The sequence below is a fragment of the Mirounga leonina genome, unplaced genomic scaffold (genome assembly GCF_011800145.1).
Source record: "Mirounga leonina isolate KUSES-001 unplaced genomic scaffold, KU_Mleo_1.0 Mir_126, whole genome shotgun sequence".
In the NCBI taxonomy this organism is placed as follows: domain Eukaryota; kingdom Metazoa; phylum Chordata; class Mammalia; order Carnivora; family Phocidae; genus Mirounga; species Mirounga leonina.
Window position 1 is genome coordinate 8,961,858 of NW_023270314.1, and position 19,855 is coordinate 8,981,712.

The 19,855-nt window shown below is 34.2% G+C and overlaps 1 protein-coding gene across 1 annotated transcript in view; it reads right to left on the bottom strand.

Moving 5' to 3' along the window:
- The window catches only part of TRHDE (thyrotropin releasing hormone degrading enzyme), a 363,215-nt gene that overhangs the window by 114,520 nt on the left and 228,840 nt on the right, over positions 1–19,855 (bottom strand). Inside the window, exon 7 of the mRNA XM_035002118.1 lies at positions 494–559. Coding sequence (XP_034858009.1) covers positions 494–559 — 66 coding nt within the window. The remainder of the gene's footprint in view (positions 1–493; positions 560–19,855) is intronic.

Sequence of the window (19,855 nt, forward strand, 5' to 3'; positions counted from 1 at the left end):
TTTAAAACACTGTATTTCCAATTTTAAAAACATTAAGTATCTTAGGAACAAATAACAATTTACGCATATCAACAGTAAAACAACAACAACATAAAAGGCACATGTCTGAAAAATTGCATTAAGATTTTAAGTCTAACATAATTTATTTTCACTTTACATTAACTTTTATATCGAAGGAAAGAGAAGTAGGCTTTTAGAAAATCCTATGCCACTTATTTAGAATCTCACATATTTGAAAAATACTTCAATTTAAAAATGCATATTTAACAGATCTAAATTGCATAATAGTTCAAGTTTTACCAGTTGATACAGTGAGAATCCTATCTACCACTTTCATTTGTCATATGGAAAGACACTGCTTACCTTATTCATCTTAAAGTTTTCTGTCAAATGCAGCAATTTTGTATTGGCAATTTCTCAAGCTGTGAAATATCTTTAAAATAAATATATTGACAAGGAAAATGTAAGAAAAAATAGAAAGCATTTTACTCACTTGCAAACCCCTTTGAAATACTGAATGGCCCATAAAATTAGCCAGCATTCTAATTAGAGCAGCACCCTATAGGAAAGAGTATGAAAAAAAAAAAAAAAAAAGAAGAAAGAAAGAAAGAAAAGAAAAAGAAAAAGAAATTTCAGTGAAGTAATATGATTCTACAATTATCCTATATCAATTAAAAATTCTGCTTCATTCATGCTGTTGTATTTTTAGAAATAGAAAAGAAACAAGAGAATCATGAATACAATATCCCACCTTACAGATAACAATTGAATTTTTTGTTTTGTGGATCTAAAAGTTCTGTGGATATAAAACCAGTGACTTCTGGCCAGTCTCCTGGACAGAGTGAGTATCTCAAGGCAATAATAAGCTGTAATTCAAGAGTAATAAAATTTTTATTGAACGCCATCTATGACAGAGTTAATAAAACATGGTTCTTGTTCTTACAAGCTCATAATCTAGTAAGAGAGGGATACCCATGTTAATAAATAATCATATTAAAATAGAGCTTTGGAGTAACATAGCCATTTACTCTACCCCTGGCTCAACTAAAAGTTGAGCTACAAAAGTGGAAAGTAAGGAATACCAAGTGTTCAGACTGCTTGGGTTCAAATCCTGGCTCTGACACTTATCTTGCTATGTTTACTCAAGAAAATTATTTAACCTTTCTGTTCCTCACTTGTCTCACCTTGTAAAGTGTAGGCAATACTAGGGCTTATGTAATGTAATTGTTCTGAAGCTTACATGTAAGGCAAACTGGGTCTGAAAAACAGTAACCGTGATATGAGTATTAGCTCTCAGTATTAGATCAGGCTACTTGTTTTAATTTCCTATCTACTTTGTTTAGAGGCTGAATGGAGCCTTATGTCCAGGAAAAACATGTGATCGATATAAATATTTAGAATAATAGAAGAAAATACTAGTTTAAGAGTTTACCTCACCTATAACAGTTATAATACTGTGGAGAAATATCAGTGAGAAAGGGTAGACATGTAATCAATATGAAACATTCCAAGTGATGATGAAGCCTGGATAATCACAAATTTGTGTGTGAAATATAAATAAGACTTCAAGAACATGTTTCATAGTCTGCACTAGGTTGTTTAAGTACGAAGCAATGGGTTACAAGCAGCAAAAGTATAAATATAAATGATAGCCTGGTTTTAGGGGGAAAAAATCCCTTGACGACTACATACCCCACTTCATCCTTATTACAAATTCACACCCTCCAACAGCTCATTTCTTACTCGTCATTTGTTTTTTATAAGAGAATCATAAGAACCATACATGGATTCATCCTGCCGGGAACTGAACTGTGGCAGTCGGTCCAGTAACAAAAATGAATTTCTATTGTTTGTTAAAAATTGTTTCCTCTAACTCTGGAATTTTAATGCAGTCCAGTACTCAGCTCCACGAACTGTCATTAAAGAAATCTCAAAAAATTTCAATCATCACCAAAAATGCTCCCAAAATTGGTGTTTTAATAAATGCTCAATAAATGATAAGCTGGACAAGCCATAAAGTTTTATGCCTCTTCTGATGTATTTTCCTCCCACACCTTCTACTCTTTGCTCTTTCTTTTGCTTCTTCCTCTTTATCTTCCGCACACTTGTGTAAGTCCATAAAATATAAGCATTTATGATTCAATCAGAGGACCAGGTTAGAATTCCCTCTAGAACTTATCAGCTCTGCTCCTTGAATTTCCTTGACAAGCTCTCCTCCTATACATTTCCCAGTCTAATCTACCCACCCAGAGGGTAGAAACTGTCAGTTCTGCAGCGAAACTAACCCTTGCCACTTGGGAAATGAAACTTAGAATCTCAAGCAGTCAACTCAAACTTTCCTTCAGAACAGAATAGTCATCTTCAGATGATTTGTTTCCCTCCAGGTAATGATGACTTGGTCTCTTGTCAGGCTATAAAAACTATCAATTTAGCATGGTCTAATGGCAAAAGAGTTCTTTCTAATCATAAAGAATGTACCCGTTTTCCTGTCTGGGTTGAGTGCTAATATGAAATAAAACCTAGAAATATAATCAATATTTAAAAGTTATATAATACCACTGGACTTATTTTATTATTATACTGTGTAATTTAGCTAACTTTTAGAAAATATGTCTGTGTTGCCCACTTGTACATTTAAAATTCTCGGGAGTAGCATGCACTTTTCTATATTTAACTAGCCTTTTCTTTCCAAAGCTAAATTTTGAAAATCCCTATATCATAGAACTGCATAGACAGATGGGCTCTCCAACTGTTATCATTCAGCCAACATACACTGAGCACCTACTAGGTATGGATTATAACAAAGATCACAGCTCTTAATGCAGGCATAACTCACCACAAACCTTTTTTTTTTTTTTTTAAAGAAAACACCAAATCCCCTTCCAGCTTGCCTTTAAAACCAAGCAAATACCATTTAAAATATTGTAACTTATATTCACCTGTTATTCAAAATTCTAGACCCATTCAAACAAAATGGATGTTAGACAGCCTAAGTAGATTTATGGGAAATAAATACACTATTTGTGCAAGATTTTTTATAATTTTAAGACTTGCTCAAGAAAAGCCGTCACTGTGTTTGCTATACTAAGGTTCAGGGAGATATAAGAATGGAAGCTACTGATTTCTTTTAAGGTTTCATAAAGAATATTCCAAAAAAGTATGCTTATAAACCCATTCCTCATGTAGTAATTCTCCTATGTGGAGTATTTTTTCATATAAGTTCTCAGCTAAAATTTCTTTCATTTTACATTGTACTCATCTGTATGCATGCCAGTCTTATAGACATCTCCAGAGAAAGGACTGTGTCCTCATGATTTGGTACCCCTGCTGCCTTTGCCTGGCTCAGAGAAGGTGCTCTCTTAACATTAGAACTGCATGAGAGAGAAAGCTAAATTAGTAAAAGTACAGCAATTACTTCGTATTCTTGAAGACTACTCAGCCAGAATACACAGTTTATTACTTTATCAGTGTACTTTAGTGATAAGTAATCACTTTGGAAGAGAGGAAGATCTTCTCACCTAATCTATTCCTTTAACATATGCTTATTGAGTAAGGCATTGTACTCAGTATCCTGTAGAATACAAATAGGAACGCCATAAGTTCCTGTCCTCAAGGACCTCAAAGCCTCTTAAGTGAAATGAGAAGATACAATATATTATATGATGAATAACAAAGAAATAAAATACTCTATTGTGTTTCAGAAGGGGTGAAGTTCTTATATCTGGGGGGCTGAAGGGTAAAGGGGAATCTAAAAACGTGATGTTTGGGTTGGACCTTGAAGGATGGACGGGATTCCAGGAGCAAAGTTAAACAGAGAGTACGGTATGGCAAATGGCCTTTGTATGGTCATGCAGGTGTGAAAGTGAGAAGCACAAGTAGGGAAGGTGATACTGAGGGACAAAGGGTATAAACCCAGGCAATAGAAGATTTGATGGAATATAAGATTTCAGCAGTCGTTAGAGAAGAGTGAATACCAGGGCTAGGAATTAGATCTTATTTAGAAGATGAGGAAGGATTTTGGAAAGGTGGTTTTAAAAATACAGTTGAGCCTTGAACAACACAGATTTGAACTGCACAAGTCCACCTACATGCAGGGTTTTTTTTCCAGTAAGTATAGTACGGTACTATAAATGTGTTTTCTCTCCCTTATGATTTTAATAACATAGTATTCTCTTACTTCATTGTAAGAAAATAGAATATAATACATATAGCATACAAAATATGTGCTAATTGACTATTTATGTTATGGGTAAGATTTCCAGTAAACAGTAAAGCTGTTAATTAGGGCACCTGGGTGGCTCAGTCATTAAGAGTCTGCCTTCGGCTCAAGTCATGATCCCAGGGTTCTGGAATCGAGCCCCACATCGGGCTCTCTGCTCAGTAGGAGGCCTGCTTCTCCCTCTCCCTCTCCCACTCCCCCTGCTTGTATTCCCTCTCTTGCTGTCTCTCTCTCTCTGTCAAATGAATAAATAAAATCTTAAAAAAAAAAAAAAAACAGTAGGCTGTTAATAGTTACGTTTTGGGGTAGTCAAAGTTATACATGGGTTTTTGCATAGGGTGTCAGTGCCCCTAATCCCTGCATTGTTCAAGGGCAAGTGACTTATCTATGATACTCTAAGAAGGAAGTAAAAGAACTAGAAGCAGAAACAAATAATGGTCACAATAAGGATAAACCAGAGATCAGTTTAAGGAATAGAACAAAGATCACTTTAAACCTTAAAGTTTCAGTGACTGGAAGATGGTATTAGCAGAGATATAGAATTTAAAAGAAAGAGTTAGGTGAATATGGTAACATCCATTTAAAACATGTGGAGTTTGAGGAACAGGTAGGGAACCAGAAGAATAGAAGGCATATGCGACCACAGGAATGAAATTCAGTAGCAGGTTATGATTGAAGACCTAAATTAGCATTTGTAGTGGAATATTCTTTATGAAATCTTAATGCTAAGAGAAAAGCATTGAGGTTTTAGTGAAGGAGAGAGAAAACAGAATTTTAGACTCTCTCTCCAGAGTCTGTATGATCTGCACTTGAGTGTCCATAATAGGTACCTAATAAATAACTGCTGAGAAAATCAGTGCAGATATGGAATTAAGAGCAAAAGATGACACATTGTGATGAAAAAACAGAAGTAGCACTGGGTTTAAGTAGTGTCATGTTTTAAGACATTAAGAGTAAGTGCTTCAGGGCGCCTGGGTGGCTCAGTTGGTTAAGCAACTGCCTTCGGCTCAGGTCATGATCCTGGAGTCCCTGGATCGAGTCCCACATCGGGCTCCCTGCTCGGCAGGGAGTCTGCTTCTCCCTCTGACCCTCCCCCCTCTCATGTGTTCTCTCTCATTCTCTCTCTCTCAAATAAATAAATAAAATCTTTAAAAAAAAAAAAGAGTAAGTGCTTCAGATTTTAAGGGGAAAAGTAGCTGAGAAGGCCATAGTAGGTCACATTTAAGAGAGAGCTATTTAAGTAGACTTGGTGTGAAAGCCAGGTTGAAAAACAATGGAAACAGAAGGAAAAAAGAAAAAGCTATAAGCATGTCCACATGAGGTTTGTTTGTATTTTTCTTTGTAAGATTATGGGGGAATATTTTATGCAAAGAAAAAGATGATCTAGTGGAGACAGAGAGTGGACACACAGTAGATCAAGAGATAGTTTTTGGACCAAGATTCTAGGATAGCTGGGTAAGAAAAGAATTACAGTTAGTATTGGAAATCAATAAGGACAATCTTCCTATGAGACAGGACTAAGGCAGAAAAGGGAAGTAGAGATAAATAAGACATTTTGAATTATATAACACAGAGGTTGAGGAAATGGATTATAAGCTTCATCAAGTTGAACACTTGGTTTATCTGATTCACTGCTATAGACTCATTGCAAAAAATAGTTCCTGGCACATAGTAGGTTCTCAATAAATACTGAATAATTGATGGCCTGTCACTTCTCAATAATGTAGGGGATGTGGTCCTAAGATTATGTGAATTGGAACGAGTGGAACTAGGTTGAAGTCACTCTAGGGAAAAGGTAACATGGAATCAAGAATGTGGAAATGTGCAGAAAATTTATAAGTCCTAGTTGAAATGATTAATAATGTACCTTTTATTCACGAAGCACCTTCTACATGCCATATTCACAATACTATAAGGAAAATACTATCTTATTTGTCAGATCAGAAAATTGAGGCTTGAAGCGTTGTGTAACTTGCCCAAATTAACATAGGCATTAAGTTATGGAACCAGGATTAGAAATCCATTTATATCCAACTCCAAAATCAGTACTCTTAACCAATTTGGTTTACATTATCTTGATCTTAAATCAAAATATTTACATGCTACTCTTCAGAAATACTGGATACAGCAAGAACTTAGAAAAAGAAAGGAAATTCTTAGAGTTACTCATTTCTTGGAATCAGTAGATGTTCCCAAAAGAGGATGAAGGGGAATCTAATTTAATGAGACATAGTTGAAATACTTGACCAATATGCCCAGGATTGGAGATGAATTAGAAGATATAAATTGGCTAGCATTAACAGAACATGTAGATAGACTAGGAGTCACAAATCTAGTTTCGGACAGGTTGAGTGAGAACAAAACACTAGCAAGGTTAAAAATAGTGATATTTTTTATCCACAGCTATATGTGGATGTGGCAGTTGTGAAAATGTACTGCTCAAAATTTCTACTGTTGGCCCTCTGCATTTGCCACCATGAAAGCAACGCTTTCCTCAGTGTACTCGCAGCCAATGATTAAGCATAACAGTGGAATTAAGGTGCCCATTCCACGGAGACAGGGACTCTTCTAACAGGAAATTCTGCCTCAAGGAGTCTCCATTGTCCTGGATGAATGTTTCTTGCAACTGGGCTGCAGTCTGAAACTCTTACAGCCCAGTGCTTCTTCCTTCCCTGTCTCCTTGCACCGGCTGTGAAATGCAGTGTAGTCTTTTTTTTTTTTTTTTTTTTAAGATTTTATTTCTTTATTTGACAGAAAGAGAGAGAGACAGCACAAGTAGGGGAGCAGCAGGCAGAGGGAGAGGGAGAAGCAGGCTCCTCACTGAGCAGGAGCCCGATGCGGGGCTCGATCCCAGGACCCTGGGATCATGACCGGAGCCAAAGGCAGACCCTTAACCAACTGAGCCACCCAGGTGCCCCTGCAGTATAGTCTTAAGGAGACTCTCCCTACCTTCTTGGGCTCCTTTTCCAAATAAATATTTCACACACTACAGTGTCTTCTTTTTAGAAATCTGACCCAGGAGGACAACTTTAAATACTGAGATCCAAACAAGTATAAATTGTTGGAGGACAGGTCACTGGAATAAGTTGGCCATGAGTATACTCTAATAATAACTAGCACACACACCAAAATCAGATCTTCCCCTTCTTACTCCTCTCAAAAAGCCCTTTAGTGGGTATATTCCTACATTTCACATTACAGATGTGTTTTCCCTTCTTCAGGATAGAAGCAGGTAAGGAATCATTATATTCAGTTTACATATGGGAGTGACTGAAGCCAAAGGATAAGGTAACTTATCCAAAGTTACACGGGGATAATAGTTATTAGAACTTGCCTCCAGACTTGGTTTCAACTATTCAGTTGTTGAGTTCTTTGATTAGCATTGAAACCTAGGAGGTAAGACTTTCTTTTTATTATCTAAGTTCCTGGAAGGATTAGTACATTGATTCTAAATCAAAGTGTTTTTAAAATGTAAATTTCTTTTTTAAAAAAGATTTTATTTATTCATTTAAGAGAGAGAGAGAGAGAGCACATGGCCGGGGTGGGGGGGGGGGAGTGGATAGAGCCAGAGGCAGAGGGAGAAGCAGACTCCCCACTGAGCAGGGAGACCAACATAGGACTTGATCCCAGGACCCTGAGATCACGACCTGAACTGAAGACAGTTGCTTAACCATGTGAGCCACCCAGGTGTCCCTAAAATGTAAATTTCTAAATGATGTCTGTACATTAAACCTAGAAATACGTGGAGATAACACGATGTTCTCACATCATTTGGTACTGAAGAATGGTTTTTGGTCTGGAATAAAAGCATATCTTAAATCCTCCACAGTTTTTCAAAAACATGATTTTTTCCTTTGTTTTTTCCCAACAGTACAATAGCTAGATTTAACACCTGAGAACAAAAAAAATAAATATCTAATCCTGTATATCGCTCACTCATAAATTGACTACCAGAAAGAAAGGCTGATGGGGCAAGAGAGTGGAAGAAGAGAAAAAAAAGGACAAAAAAAGGTAAAGAAACTTGACGTAAGAAAGCAGACTTAATGTCCCATTGCTCCAGTCACCCATGCTTGGAAGCCTGAAGTCCTCTTTGATTCATTATTTCCTAAGGCTAAGCCTCTATCACTGCACAGCAGTATTATTCCACAGCCTCCCAGCGACAACCTCAGATGCATTCTTTTTCTCAAGTCCATCCTATGGACCAGAGCAGACTAATTTTAATAATTACTTCCGAAGAAGCATGTTTGCTAAAAGTCCTAGTTTTGCCATCTACTAGACGGAAGAGCTTAGGCAAGTTAGATGAGCTCCATCAGTCCCTGCATTAAAATATTGCAACGATCACTACTACTACTGAGGATGGCGACACTGCTGGGATGTGGCTGGTGAAGATGATAGTTACCTCAAGATTTTTCTAAGTGTTCATTTAAATCATTTATAGGAAGCACTTGAAACATGTTTGGCATATCATATGCTTCTACAAAAGTATGTAGTTATCATCATTGTCTTCATCATTACCATCATTTTTATGTCAGCTCCCTACCCCCAAATTCTGCTTTTTAACACATTTCTTACAGTAGCCAATCAAGCCCATACACAATGAAACTCACCATTGCCTACCAACACATTTTCCCCATATGACCAAATAATCAGCTTCTACTCTAGTTAAGCTGATCTTTTCATGATCCCATGAGCCGACCTTATACCTTCATGTTTTAATCTTACTATTTACTCCAATAGCAATAATATTCCTTTTCAATCTTATACTCTAAGTCCTATACATTATTCAAAAGCACAGGGAAAGTCCTTACTGTCATTGAATACATTCTGAAATGCTAGCCCTCAACAATTTTCTCTCTGCTGTAGTCATAAATCCTTTAAGCCTGACTATGCAATTTATCAAATTATTTTACATCACTCACTAATTGTTTCATATGACTGTTCTTCTTTCCAAAAATGGATGCAGGTCATGTCATTTAGACTTATTATTGGCACACCTGTTAGCTGTCAATGCTATAATTTTTCCATAGCCAGCTAAGAGAAGTATCCACCAACTACTTGCTGTTTTCAGATCAGCAATCCAAACCATGAGCTTGGAGTCAATACATAAGTCTTAGTCGTCCCTGTTATGAAATTCGGCATCTCCCCTACACTGGGAACTTTTCATTTTTACTATTCTCAGGCAATGATATTCAAACAGTGCAATCTATATTTAAGTCAACCAAAATGAGGACCACAGATCCAGAGACTAAGAAAATAGGGAGTTTTCAACGGTGTCTGAAATAGCAACTACATGAAGGCATTCAATTAAAGAAATTTGAAATATAACAATACTGTAAATTCAAATGAATGTTCATGGAAGGACACAACATAAGAGCAGAAATAAACAGAATAGAAAATAAAGAAATGGTTGAGAAGATGAAAAATAAAATAACCAGATTAATAGGAAAGTTTTGGGAAAAATTGATCAAGGGGAAAAAAATACATCAAATGAACAATATTAGGAATAAAAATGGGTACATAACTACTGAAAGAATTAAAAATAGTAAAAGAATACTATAACAACATGCTAATAAATATGAAAACTTAGATAAAAAAAAATTTTCCCTAAAACTACAAAGTTGTCAAAAATGACCCAAGAAGTAAAAATACTAATCACTGATAAAAAAATAAAAATAAAAAACCACAAACACATACACACACACACACACACACACACACAAATTCATGCCAGACAGTTTTACAGGCAACTCAACTTTAAAGGAAATTCTGTAACATGTTACCCTTGTCTTATACAAATTACTATAAGAAAATAAAAAAGAACAAAACCTTGGAATTTTTTATGATGCTTTTGTAACTGATAGGCAAATTAGACACAGTAAATGATACTCTAATTTCATTTTTGATCACATATGGATATATAGATATAAAATTCTGGGACAAATCCCACTTATACACTATATATACTAGTATATAAATGTAACTTGGTTATATATATTATATGTATGCTATAATGCAACAAATAATATATGCACATATAATGTATATTAAATGGAGGAAGAGAGAGACTTTAAAATTAGAGTTTAAATAAAAGTAGAGTTTATCCCAGAAATTTAATAATGGTTTAATAACAAAAATTCTATGGATGTAATTCATCCCATTAATGGACTAAGAGAGATAAACTATATAATGATCTAACATATGTGGGAAAAACATTTGCTATGACTTAGAAATCATTCAAAATAATACACCTTAGTAAAGTAGGAAGAGAAGGGAATTCATTAACATGTTAAAGGGCATCTTCAAAAAATACACTGAATAGTGAAACATTATATGCATTCTCCTTAAAATGGCAGATATAAAAATGGCCTCTATTAATACTTATATTCAACAGTAGAATAGAACAAGTAAACAACAGAAATCTGAAGCAAAAGATAGCAATAAAACAACAAATTAGTATTATTCAAAGATGATGTAAAAATCCCCAAAGAAATCCAAACAAATATATAGAATTATTCTATAAAATCAATAAAAGAATGCAACAGGGTTGCCTGACACAGATCGGTACATAAAAATCAAGAATTGATATATATTAGTAAAAACTAATTTAAATAAGTAATTTACAAAGAGTCTTATTCTCAAAAACAAAATATACAAATATAACAAAATCAAATATTATATGGAGAAATTAAAAATTATTCAGCACTTTAATGGAAAAAAAATCACATAACTGACACAAGGACCTAACAAAGAAGAACTATATTTCTTATTAAGCTAGAAAGAGCTGTTATTATAAAAATGTCAAAATTAATCTATAAAAACTTGAAAAGATTTTTCCTAGAAACTGTCTTCATCTGAAAATTCATATAGATTGGCATAGTTAACAGTAGCAGTTTTAAAAGAGAACAAGACAGGAAGAATCATCATACCCGATATCAAACCTAAAGGGCTATAATAGTGATAGCTGACAGGGCTGGTATTATAGAAGAGTGGGACTAGCACAGAGAATTCATAAATAGCACCGAGAAGATTGATCTAAACAAAAATGAAATTACATTTACATCACAACACACAAAAGGAAACAACTGAAAATATCCATGTCAATTAAAGAACTTAATATAAAATGCAAAATTTTAGAGGCACCTGGGTGGCTCAGTTGGTTAAGCAACTGCCTTCAGCTCAGGTCATGATCCCGGAGCCCTGGGATCGAGTCCCACATCAGGGTCCGGAACCTCTCCCCTCTCTTGCTCTCTCTCATTCTCTCTCTCTCAAATAAATAAAATCTTTAAAAAAATAAAAATAAAAAATAAAATGCAAAATTTTAAAAATGTTAGGAAAAAATATCAAAGCATGTTTTTAAGAATTTTCATTAAAAAAGGATGCTTAAATAAAACAAAAAGCATGAAGCATAAAAGAGAAAATGGACAGACTACAACAGAGCTAAAAACATCTGTATGATAAAAGACATCATAAATTAAAAGACAAATTACAGTTTTACTAGCAACAAAAAATTAGTATCCAGAATACAAAAAAAGACTCTCATTAATCAATGATTAAATAAGCAAACACATTTAAAAACAAAGACCCCATTGGGAAATGGGCCAAGGATGAAGTCCCAATAGTTTATTTTTCCTTTTGTCTTCCTTACCTCAAGAGACATAACTAGAAGGAAGTTGCTATGGCTGATGTCAAAGAGGTTACTGCCTGTGTTCTCCTCCAGGATTTTAATGGTTTTAGGTCTCACATTTAGGTCTTTCATCTATTTTGAATATATTTTTGTGTATGGTGTAAGAAAGTGGTCTAGTTTCATTCTTTTCCATGTCACTGTCCGATTATCCTAACACCATTTGCTCCGATCCAGCAATTGCACTACTAGGTATTTACCCAAAGGATAAAAAAATACTGATTCAAAGGGACACATGCACCCCAATGTTTATAGCAGCATTATCAACAATAGCCAAATTATGGAAAGAGCCCAAGTGTCCATCAACGGATGGGGGACAGATTTATAAATTGTGCTTTAATCATATCATACAGCAGTGAAGATAAATGGCATAGATACCTTTGCATAAAAATATGAATGAGATAGAGTTACATCTATTTAATGGATATCTCGGGGAAGAGAGGAAGGAACATGGTAAAGATAATAATGAGATGATGATATGTGCTAAATTTGGGTCTTGAGTACATGCATATATTATTCTCTGTTTGAAAAATTTCTTGAGATTTTGCTTAAATATAGAGGTCTCTGGGAAAATTGCTAACCTGAAACACCTTACAATTAATCTCCATTTAGTTCAATCTTCCCTGTTTTATATAAATCTTAAGTTCCTCTTATCTTGATCTTAGTGGTAGAAAACCCGATATTCCATGATTTATCTGTGGACCCTTCTAGGAATATTTTGGTGCTACCATTTATTACTATATTTATATAAAATGAACTTATCTGACAGAGGAAAAATGAATTGAATTAGCCAGGCATTTGGAGTAACTCTTTAAGCAATTCAGATCTTATGAGAAATAATTTTCTTTTAAAAATAAAATTATTAATGAACATACTGTATTTCCATTACAGTGCAAAGGTATTAGCAAAGCAAAAGTTTAAAAGTACACGGTAAAAATATTATTATTTTCTATTTCTGAACCAAATGGAAAGCTGAAATGTCCCAAACCAATAATACTGCTGAATGAGTAAAACAATTTAAAGAATTGTAAGAAACACAATTTGTTTGTAAAACTCTAAATATTCTTTAATCTCAAATTCATTTGAGAACTTGAAAACAACACCCTGTAAAGTAATTGCACAAAAATGTCAATATCATTTGTGTTTTTTAAAATATCAGCCAACAAATGGTGTTCTTGTCACTTATTATAGAACAACTGTTCCTTTTTGGAGTTAAACTATCACAGCTGGAAACCCATATGAAATTTAGCTTATTAAGAAAAATACAACATAAATTAATGTTAATGAACGAGGCATATCAAACACGCTACCTAAATAAGACTTTTAAAGACACTCACATAAAATTGTGCTGGCAAATGTCACAAATTAAATACTTAACAGAATCATTATGAATTAGGTTTTAGATATGCTTTGAATACAAAATACTTCCCCAATTTCTGTCTAATATAAAAAAAGGACATGGTACTTATTAAAGAGGCATTGCTGGATTAAGTTGAATGCTAATAACTTGAGTAAATATGGTTTATTATGCAAACAACAACATACTTTGGTGTAATGACATTTTAGTGTCAGCAGGATATTTTGTCTGAAATAAGAATGCAGCGCTAACCTTTGATACATTAAGTTGCATATTTTCGGAATAATCTAAATATTCACTTGTTCACCTAATAATCAAAATGCCAAATATTCAAATTCTTGAAAGTTACCTATAAACTAATGTATAAACACATTAGCTACATTGTTAAAATCATTCTTCCTTCCAATCTTTCTTTTCTTTCCTAAATTTTATTTTATTTTTTTAAAGATTTTATGTATTTATTTGAGAGAGAGAGGGAGAAGCAGGCTCCCCACTTAGCAGGGAGCCCCAATGCTGGGCTGATCCCAGGATCCTAAGATCACAACCTGAGCCGAAGGCAGATCCTTAACAAAATGAGCCACCCAGGAACCCCTCCTAAATTTTATTTTTATTATGTATATTAATATATATAGTATTGAGGTGTATAAAATATATACAGCATGCAACAGTTCCTTCATATTTTTTATTTGAGTTATTGAAAGATAAAAGAAAATGAATGGGCATGTGATTCTTAAGGAATAATATTTTCTTAAATATATCTTTCTTTTATAATCTCTCTCTCAGATTCTGGCCTGTATCATCTTTTGAGAAACTAAGTAAAGAGCTGTTTATCTGGTCTCCCTGCAATTCCTGTTATCCTTGACTTTGAATGACTTCTTCATGCCTGAAATGCCCCAATTGCCCCAAATCAGTTCTTAACTCTAACAGGACTTAAGTCTTTAATATCACCATTTTTCCTAAGAAATCTTTCCTAATTCAAAAAAAATTAAAATTGTTCTCACAGTTTTCCTACAGTCCTTGTTTTAATATCTATTTTTGTATTTATTTTGACATATAGCACAGTCTGTCTTATTTTGAGAACTCATATAAAACAAATGTTTGCCATACACTAGTACTGAGGAGGAGAGGGGGCCTTGTTCTAAAAAATCCAGCATTTTGCTGCATGACTAGACATTCAATACATGTCTACTAAATGAGATAACTAAGTAAATGTACTAACTGTGTAATGTTAGCAGGAAATGACAGAAAAAAAGAAAGTAGTAAATAAATATGGTTGCAGCATTATTTGAGACAAAGCATTTCTCCTGCTTTCTAGAAACCAATCCAGGTGGGGATGTCAGGAAGAAAATGATTGTATAAAACTACATACAGATTTTGTTACTCATCTACAGTGACTCTTCTCTTTAGGGATTCCCAAATTCATGATTCCCTTTTATAGATTTGCCCTAGTATTTTCAATATTTCTTAATATTTTTTTCTTAAATAATTTTATCCATAAACCATCAACCATTAAATTATAACCTTTAGTTATAAAAGGTGCTTTGGTATTTATATTAAAGTCATAAAGAGATATTCCTCTACAGCTTAGCTCTCTATGTGCAGACACCTCACTGACTCTATGTCAAGTGTAGCCGTACTGCAAGCGATACTTGGAGAAGGGTGAACTTCAGGAGAGTCCAGGCCCGTCTGTATAATCCTTATGTCACCAGAGAAAACCTGTTTGCAGGTTATAAAGAATTGATTTTAATAGTAATGGGAAAATGTCTCCACATACTTACTTTTAAAGAATAATTTTGGGGGTGCCTGGGTGGCTCAGAAGGTTAAGCGTAGGACTCTTGGTTTTGGCTCAGGTCATGATCTCAGGGTCGTGAGAGGGATCCCAGTGTTGGGTTCCACGCTCAGCACACAATCTGCTTGGGATTCTCTCTCTCTCCTTCTCCCTCTCCCTGTGCCCCTCCCCCCTCTCTCTACATAAAAAAAAGATTAATTTTGAACTATTACATATCATCAACAGAACATTTATAAAGTAGACATTCTAGCAACATAAAATATCAATTGTGAGCTATTTTAATAATCAAATCAAAAGAAGCTGTAATCTTCAGGTATTATTTCTAAATTATCTACCAATAGCTGATAAAAAGTAAGCAATTGCTGTTGTCTAGAGTTGCCAAAAAAAAAAAAAAAGAGAGGATTTTAGCAATAAGTTATCTAACAAAAGTATAAAAAAATCAATTCAGTGAAAGCACAACAATAGAATGCATGACCCTTTGCTCATGAGTATATTGAGTATCTGAAAGTGCTATTCGGAATGAGCACAATATTGGGATGTAAAATATAATGCAGGAAAAGAAAACATTATATTGAACATGATTTGAAATAACCATGCACTGCAAAAGAAAGTTATAGGTAAAAATGTCAGAGGGATATCAGAGAAAATCCAGAGATAGGATAAAAAGTTTTAAAACTAGATATAAAGATTTTTTTTCCTGAGAAAAAGAAGGCCATCCAAATGCTTAATAATAATTTTCAAATGTAGGAAAGTTTCATATAAAGTAGATATGGTCAGTTGATTTTCAACTCCGCTGGGAATTAAAGAACAACCGTATGGGGGGAAAAAAGTCTAAGAAAGATACTTGAAAGAAGGAAAGTATTTCTTAACCATGAAAGACTCAATATTTGGTATTAATTAGCAATGGAACATGTAGATTGTTCTTTAAAGTGTAGTTTCAATAAACTATATATCTTTTGTATTAAGAGTTTAAGTATTAAACTGTCAGAAAGTAGAAGAATATTCTCTAGTAAGACCTGCCACAATGAAACAGCTGTATATGGACTCCTGTTTAGCCCATCTCCAAACTGGCACATTCTTTGATCTATTCATTTGTTCATCCATCTAACCCAGCTACCTACTAATAATATCGCTGCCCCCAAATCCTTCTCTACCGTAGCTCACTGGTATTCCTCTTAGGAAAAAGACAATGGCCTAAAAATTACCAACTACCCATATACACACACACATGCTAATAAGTAACAGAAGAAGCCTAGTATATAATATCTTATAGTTATATATGGTTGTATATAGTAAATACAAAAAAATCTATTTCAATAATATAGTCCCAAAATATACTGGACATAAGCTTTTTATTTTTTATTTTGTAATTCATCGGGCTACTTAATATTTAAATAGTTCTTTATACTATGCTATTATTTAAATTTAAAAGAGTTGATATTTTTAGAAATGAGTAACCTTAGAAAGTAATAGAAGAAATAAGAATAGACTACTTTTCAATTTAAAAATAATACACCTCTTGAAATGATCATATGGCTCTTATCCTTTCTTTTATTAATGTGGTATATCACATTGATTGATTTGAGAATATCAAACCACCCTTGCAACCCAGGAATAAATCCCATTTGAACTATATGATCATTTCAATAGATGCTGAAAAAGCATTTGACAAAATACAACTTCCATTCATGATAAAAAGCCTCAACAAAATAGGTTTAGAGGGAACACACCTCATCATAATAAAGGCCATATATGAAAAACCCACAGCTAATATTATCTTCAATGGGGAAAAACTGAGAGCTTTTCCTACATAGTCAGGGGCAAGACATGAACGTCCAGCCTCACCACTTATATTCAACATAATACTGGAAGTCCTAGCCACAGCAATCAGACAACAAAGAGAAATAACAGGCATCCAAATTAGCAAGGAAGAAGTAAAAATTTTACTCTTTGCAGATAACATGACACTCTATATAGAAAACCCAAAAGCCTATGCCAAAAAACTGTGAGAACTAATACACAAATTCAGTAAAGTCGCAGGATACAAAATCAACATAACAGAAATCTGTTGCATTTCTGTACAACAATAATGAAGCAGCAGAATGAAAATTAAGGAATCAATGCTATTTACAATTGCACCCAAAACAATAAGATACCTAGGAATAAACCTAACCAAAGAGGTAAAAGACCTGTACTCTGAAAACTATAAAACACTGATGAAAGAAACTGGAGCTGACATAAAGAAATGGAAAAACATTCCATGTTCATGGATTGGAAGAACGAATATTGTTAAAATGTCATACCACCCAAAGCAATCTACACATTCAATGCAACACCTATCAAAATACCAACAGCATTTTCCACAGAGCTAGAACAAACAAACCTAAAATTTGTATGGAACCACGAAAGATTCCAAATAGCCAAAGCAAACTTGAAAAACAAAAGCAGAGCTGGATGCATCACAATTCCGAACTTCAAGTTATATTACAAAGCTGTAGTGATCAAAACAGTATGGTACTAGTACAAAAATCGACACAAAGATCAATAGAACAGAATTGAAAATCCAAAAATGAACCCACAACTATAGGGTCAATTAATCTTCAACTAAGTAGGAAAAAAATCAAATGGGAAAAAGACAGTCTCTTCAACAAATAGTGCTGGGAAAACTGGACAGCAACATGCAAAAGAATGAAACTGGACCACTTTCTTACACCATACACAAAAATACATTCGGAATGGATTAAAGATCTAACTGAGATCTGAAACCATAAAAATCCTAGAGGAGAACACAGGCAGCAACTTCTTTTGATATTGGCCATAGCAACTTCCTTCTAGATATGTCTCCTGAGGCAAGGGAAACAAAAGCAAAAATAAACTACTGGGACTTCATCACAATAAAAAACTTCTACACAGTGAAGCAAAATATCAATAAAACTAAAAGACAACCTATGTAATGGGAGAAAATATTTGGAAATGACATACTGACAAAGGGCAAGTATCCAAAATATATAAAGAATTTATAAAACTCAACACCCAAAAAAATGAATAATCCAATTAAAAATGGGCAGAAGACATATAGGCATTTTTCCAAAGAAGACATACAGATGGCTAACAGACACATGAAAAGATGCTCAACATCACTCATCACCAGGGAAATGCAAATCAAAAAACTGCAATGAGATATCACCTCATACCTGTCAGAACGGTAAAATCAACAACATAAAAAACAACAGGTGCTGGCCAGGATGTGGAGAAAGGGGAACCCTCTTACACTGTTGGTGGGAATGCAAACTGGTACAGCCACTCTGGAAAATAGTACGGAGTTTTAAAATAAAACTACCCTGTAATCCAGCAATTGTACTATTAGGTAGGTATTTACACAAAGAATACAAAAATACTAATTTGAGGAAATATATGTACCCCGATGTTTATAGCAGGGTTATCTATAATAGCCAAATTATGGAAATAGCCCAAATGTCCATTGACTAATGAATGGATAAAGAAGATGTGGTATATGTATACAACGGAATGTTATTCAGCCATAAGAAAAAGAATAAAATCTTGCCATTTGCAACAACGTGAATGGAGCTAGAGAGGATAATGCTAAGCGAAATAAGTTAGTCAGAGAAAGACAAATACCATATGACTTCATTCATATGTAGAACTTAAGAAACAAAACAAATGAGCAAAGGGGGGAAAAGAGAGAGGGAAGCTAACCAAGAAACAGACTCTTAACTATAGACCAGAGGGGAGGTGGGTGGGGGGATGGATTAAATAGATGATGGGGATTAAGGAGTGCACTTGCTGTGATGAGCACAGGGTGTTGTATGGAAGTGTTGAATCACTATATTGTACACTTGAAACTAACATTACACTGTAAGTTAAGTAAGTGGAATTTAAATTAAAACTTTAAAAAAATAAATTCTAAGCTTATAAACAAAAATAAATAAGTAGATAGATAAATACTAATAAATAAATGTCTAAAGGGCAAAGTTACTTTATTTTTATTTTAAAAAGGAGATTCTAGATTCTCAAAACTTTTTTCTAAACTATGTATACTTGTCAAGTGACCTTTTTCTAAATGATTTTAAAATGAAGTAAAATGTGGCACAACTATCTTCACAGGGTATTTCACATAAACCGTATTCACAGGGTATTTTATGTAAACATCTATAGTCTGTTGGTCTAATTCAGAGAGTCTAGATTCAAATTTATCTTGGTATAAATTTTGTCCTGGGTGGTATAAATATATCTCTGAAGACAGGTATTAAAAGACACATCCATGGAAAATTAAGGAAATTCAAGGCAAGAGGACTTGAGAGTTGGAGGTCAGTTCTCTGAACGTTGAGGCATACTTTCCACATGAACAAAATTCACTAGACATGACCATAAATAACTATGTCCTTCATGTGGGCACAGGATGGTCTTTTTTCTGTGAAACCCAGGATGCACTAGCTGCTTACTCATCCAGATAAAATGTTACTGGGCCTCCTCTTACGACAGAAGCTTTATTTAGCAGTTATGCCAAACATCTCATATGTTCTGACACCACTGACAAGGACAAAAGCATAGTATATTTTTTCATTAAGCATCCATATGAGGAACTCTTCAAGGATGGGCTCACATAAGAGGTTGATGAGATTATTTACAGAGATGGGCCATCACAGAGTTCAAGAACAATATTGAATGAAGCCACACTTTTCAAACTCCACTGAGCTATAAAACTGAATTTACCATCTTACTAGATTCATAATAAATAAAATATGTATTATCGGTGAATACCAGCATAACTAATGTTTTGATCATTGC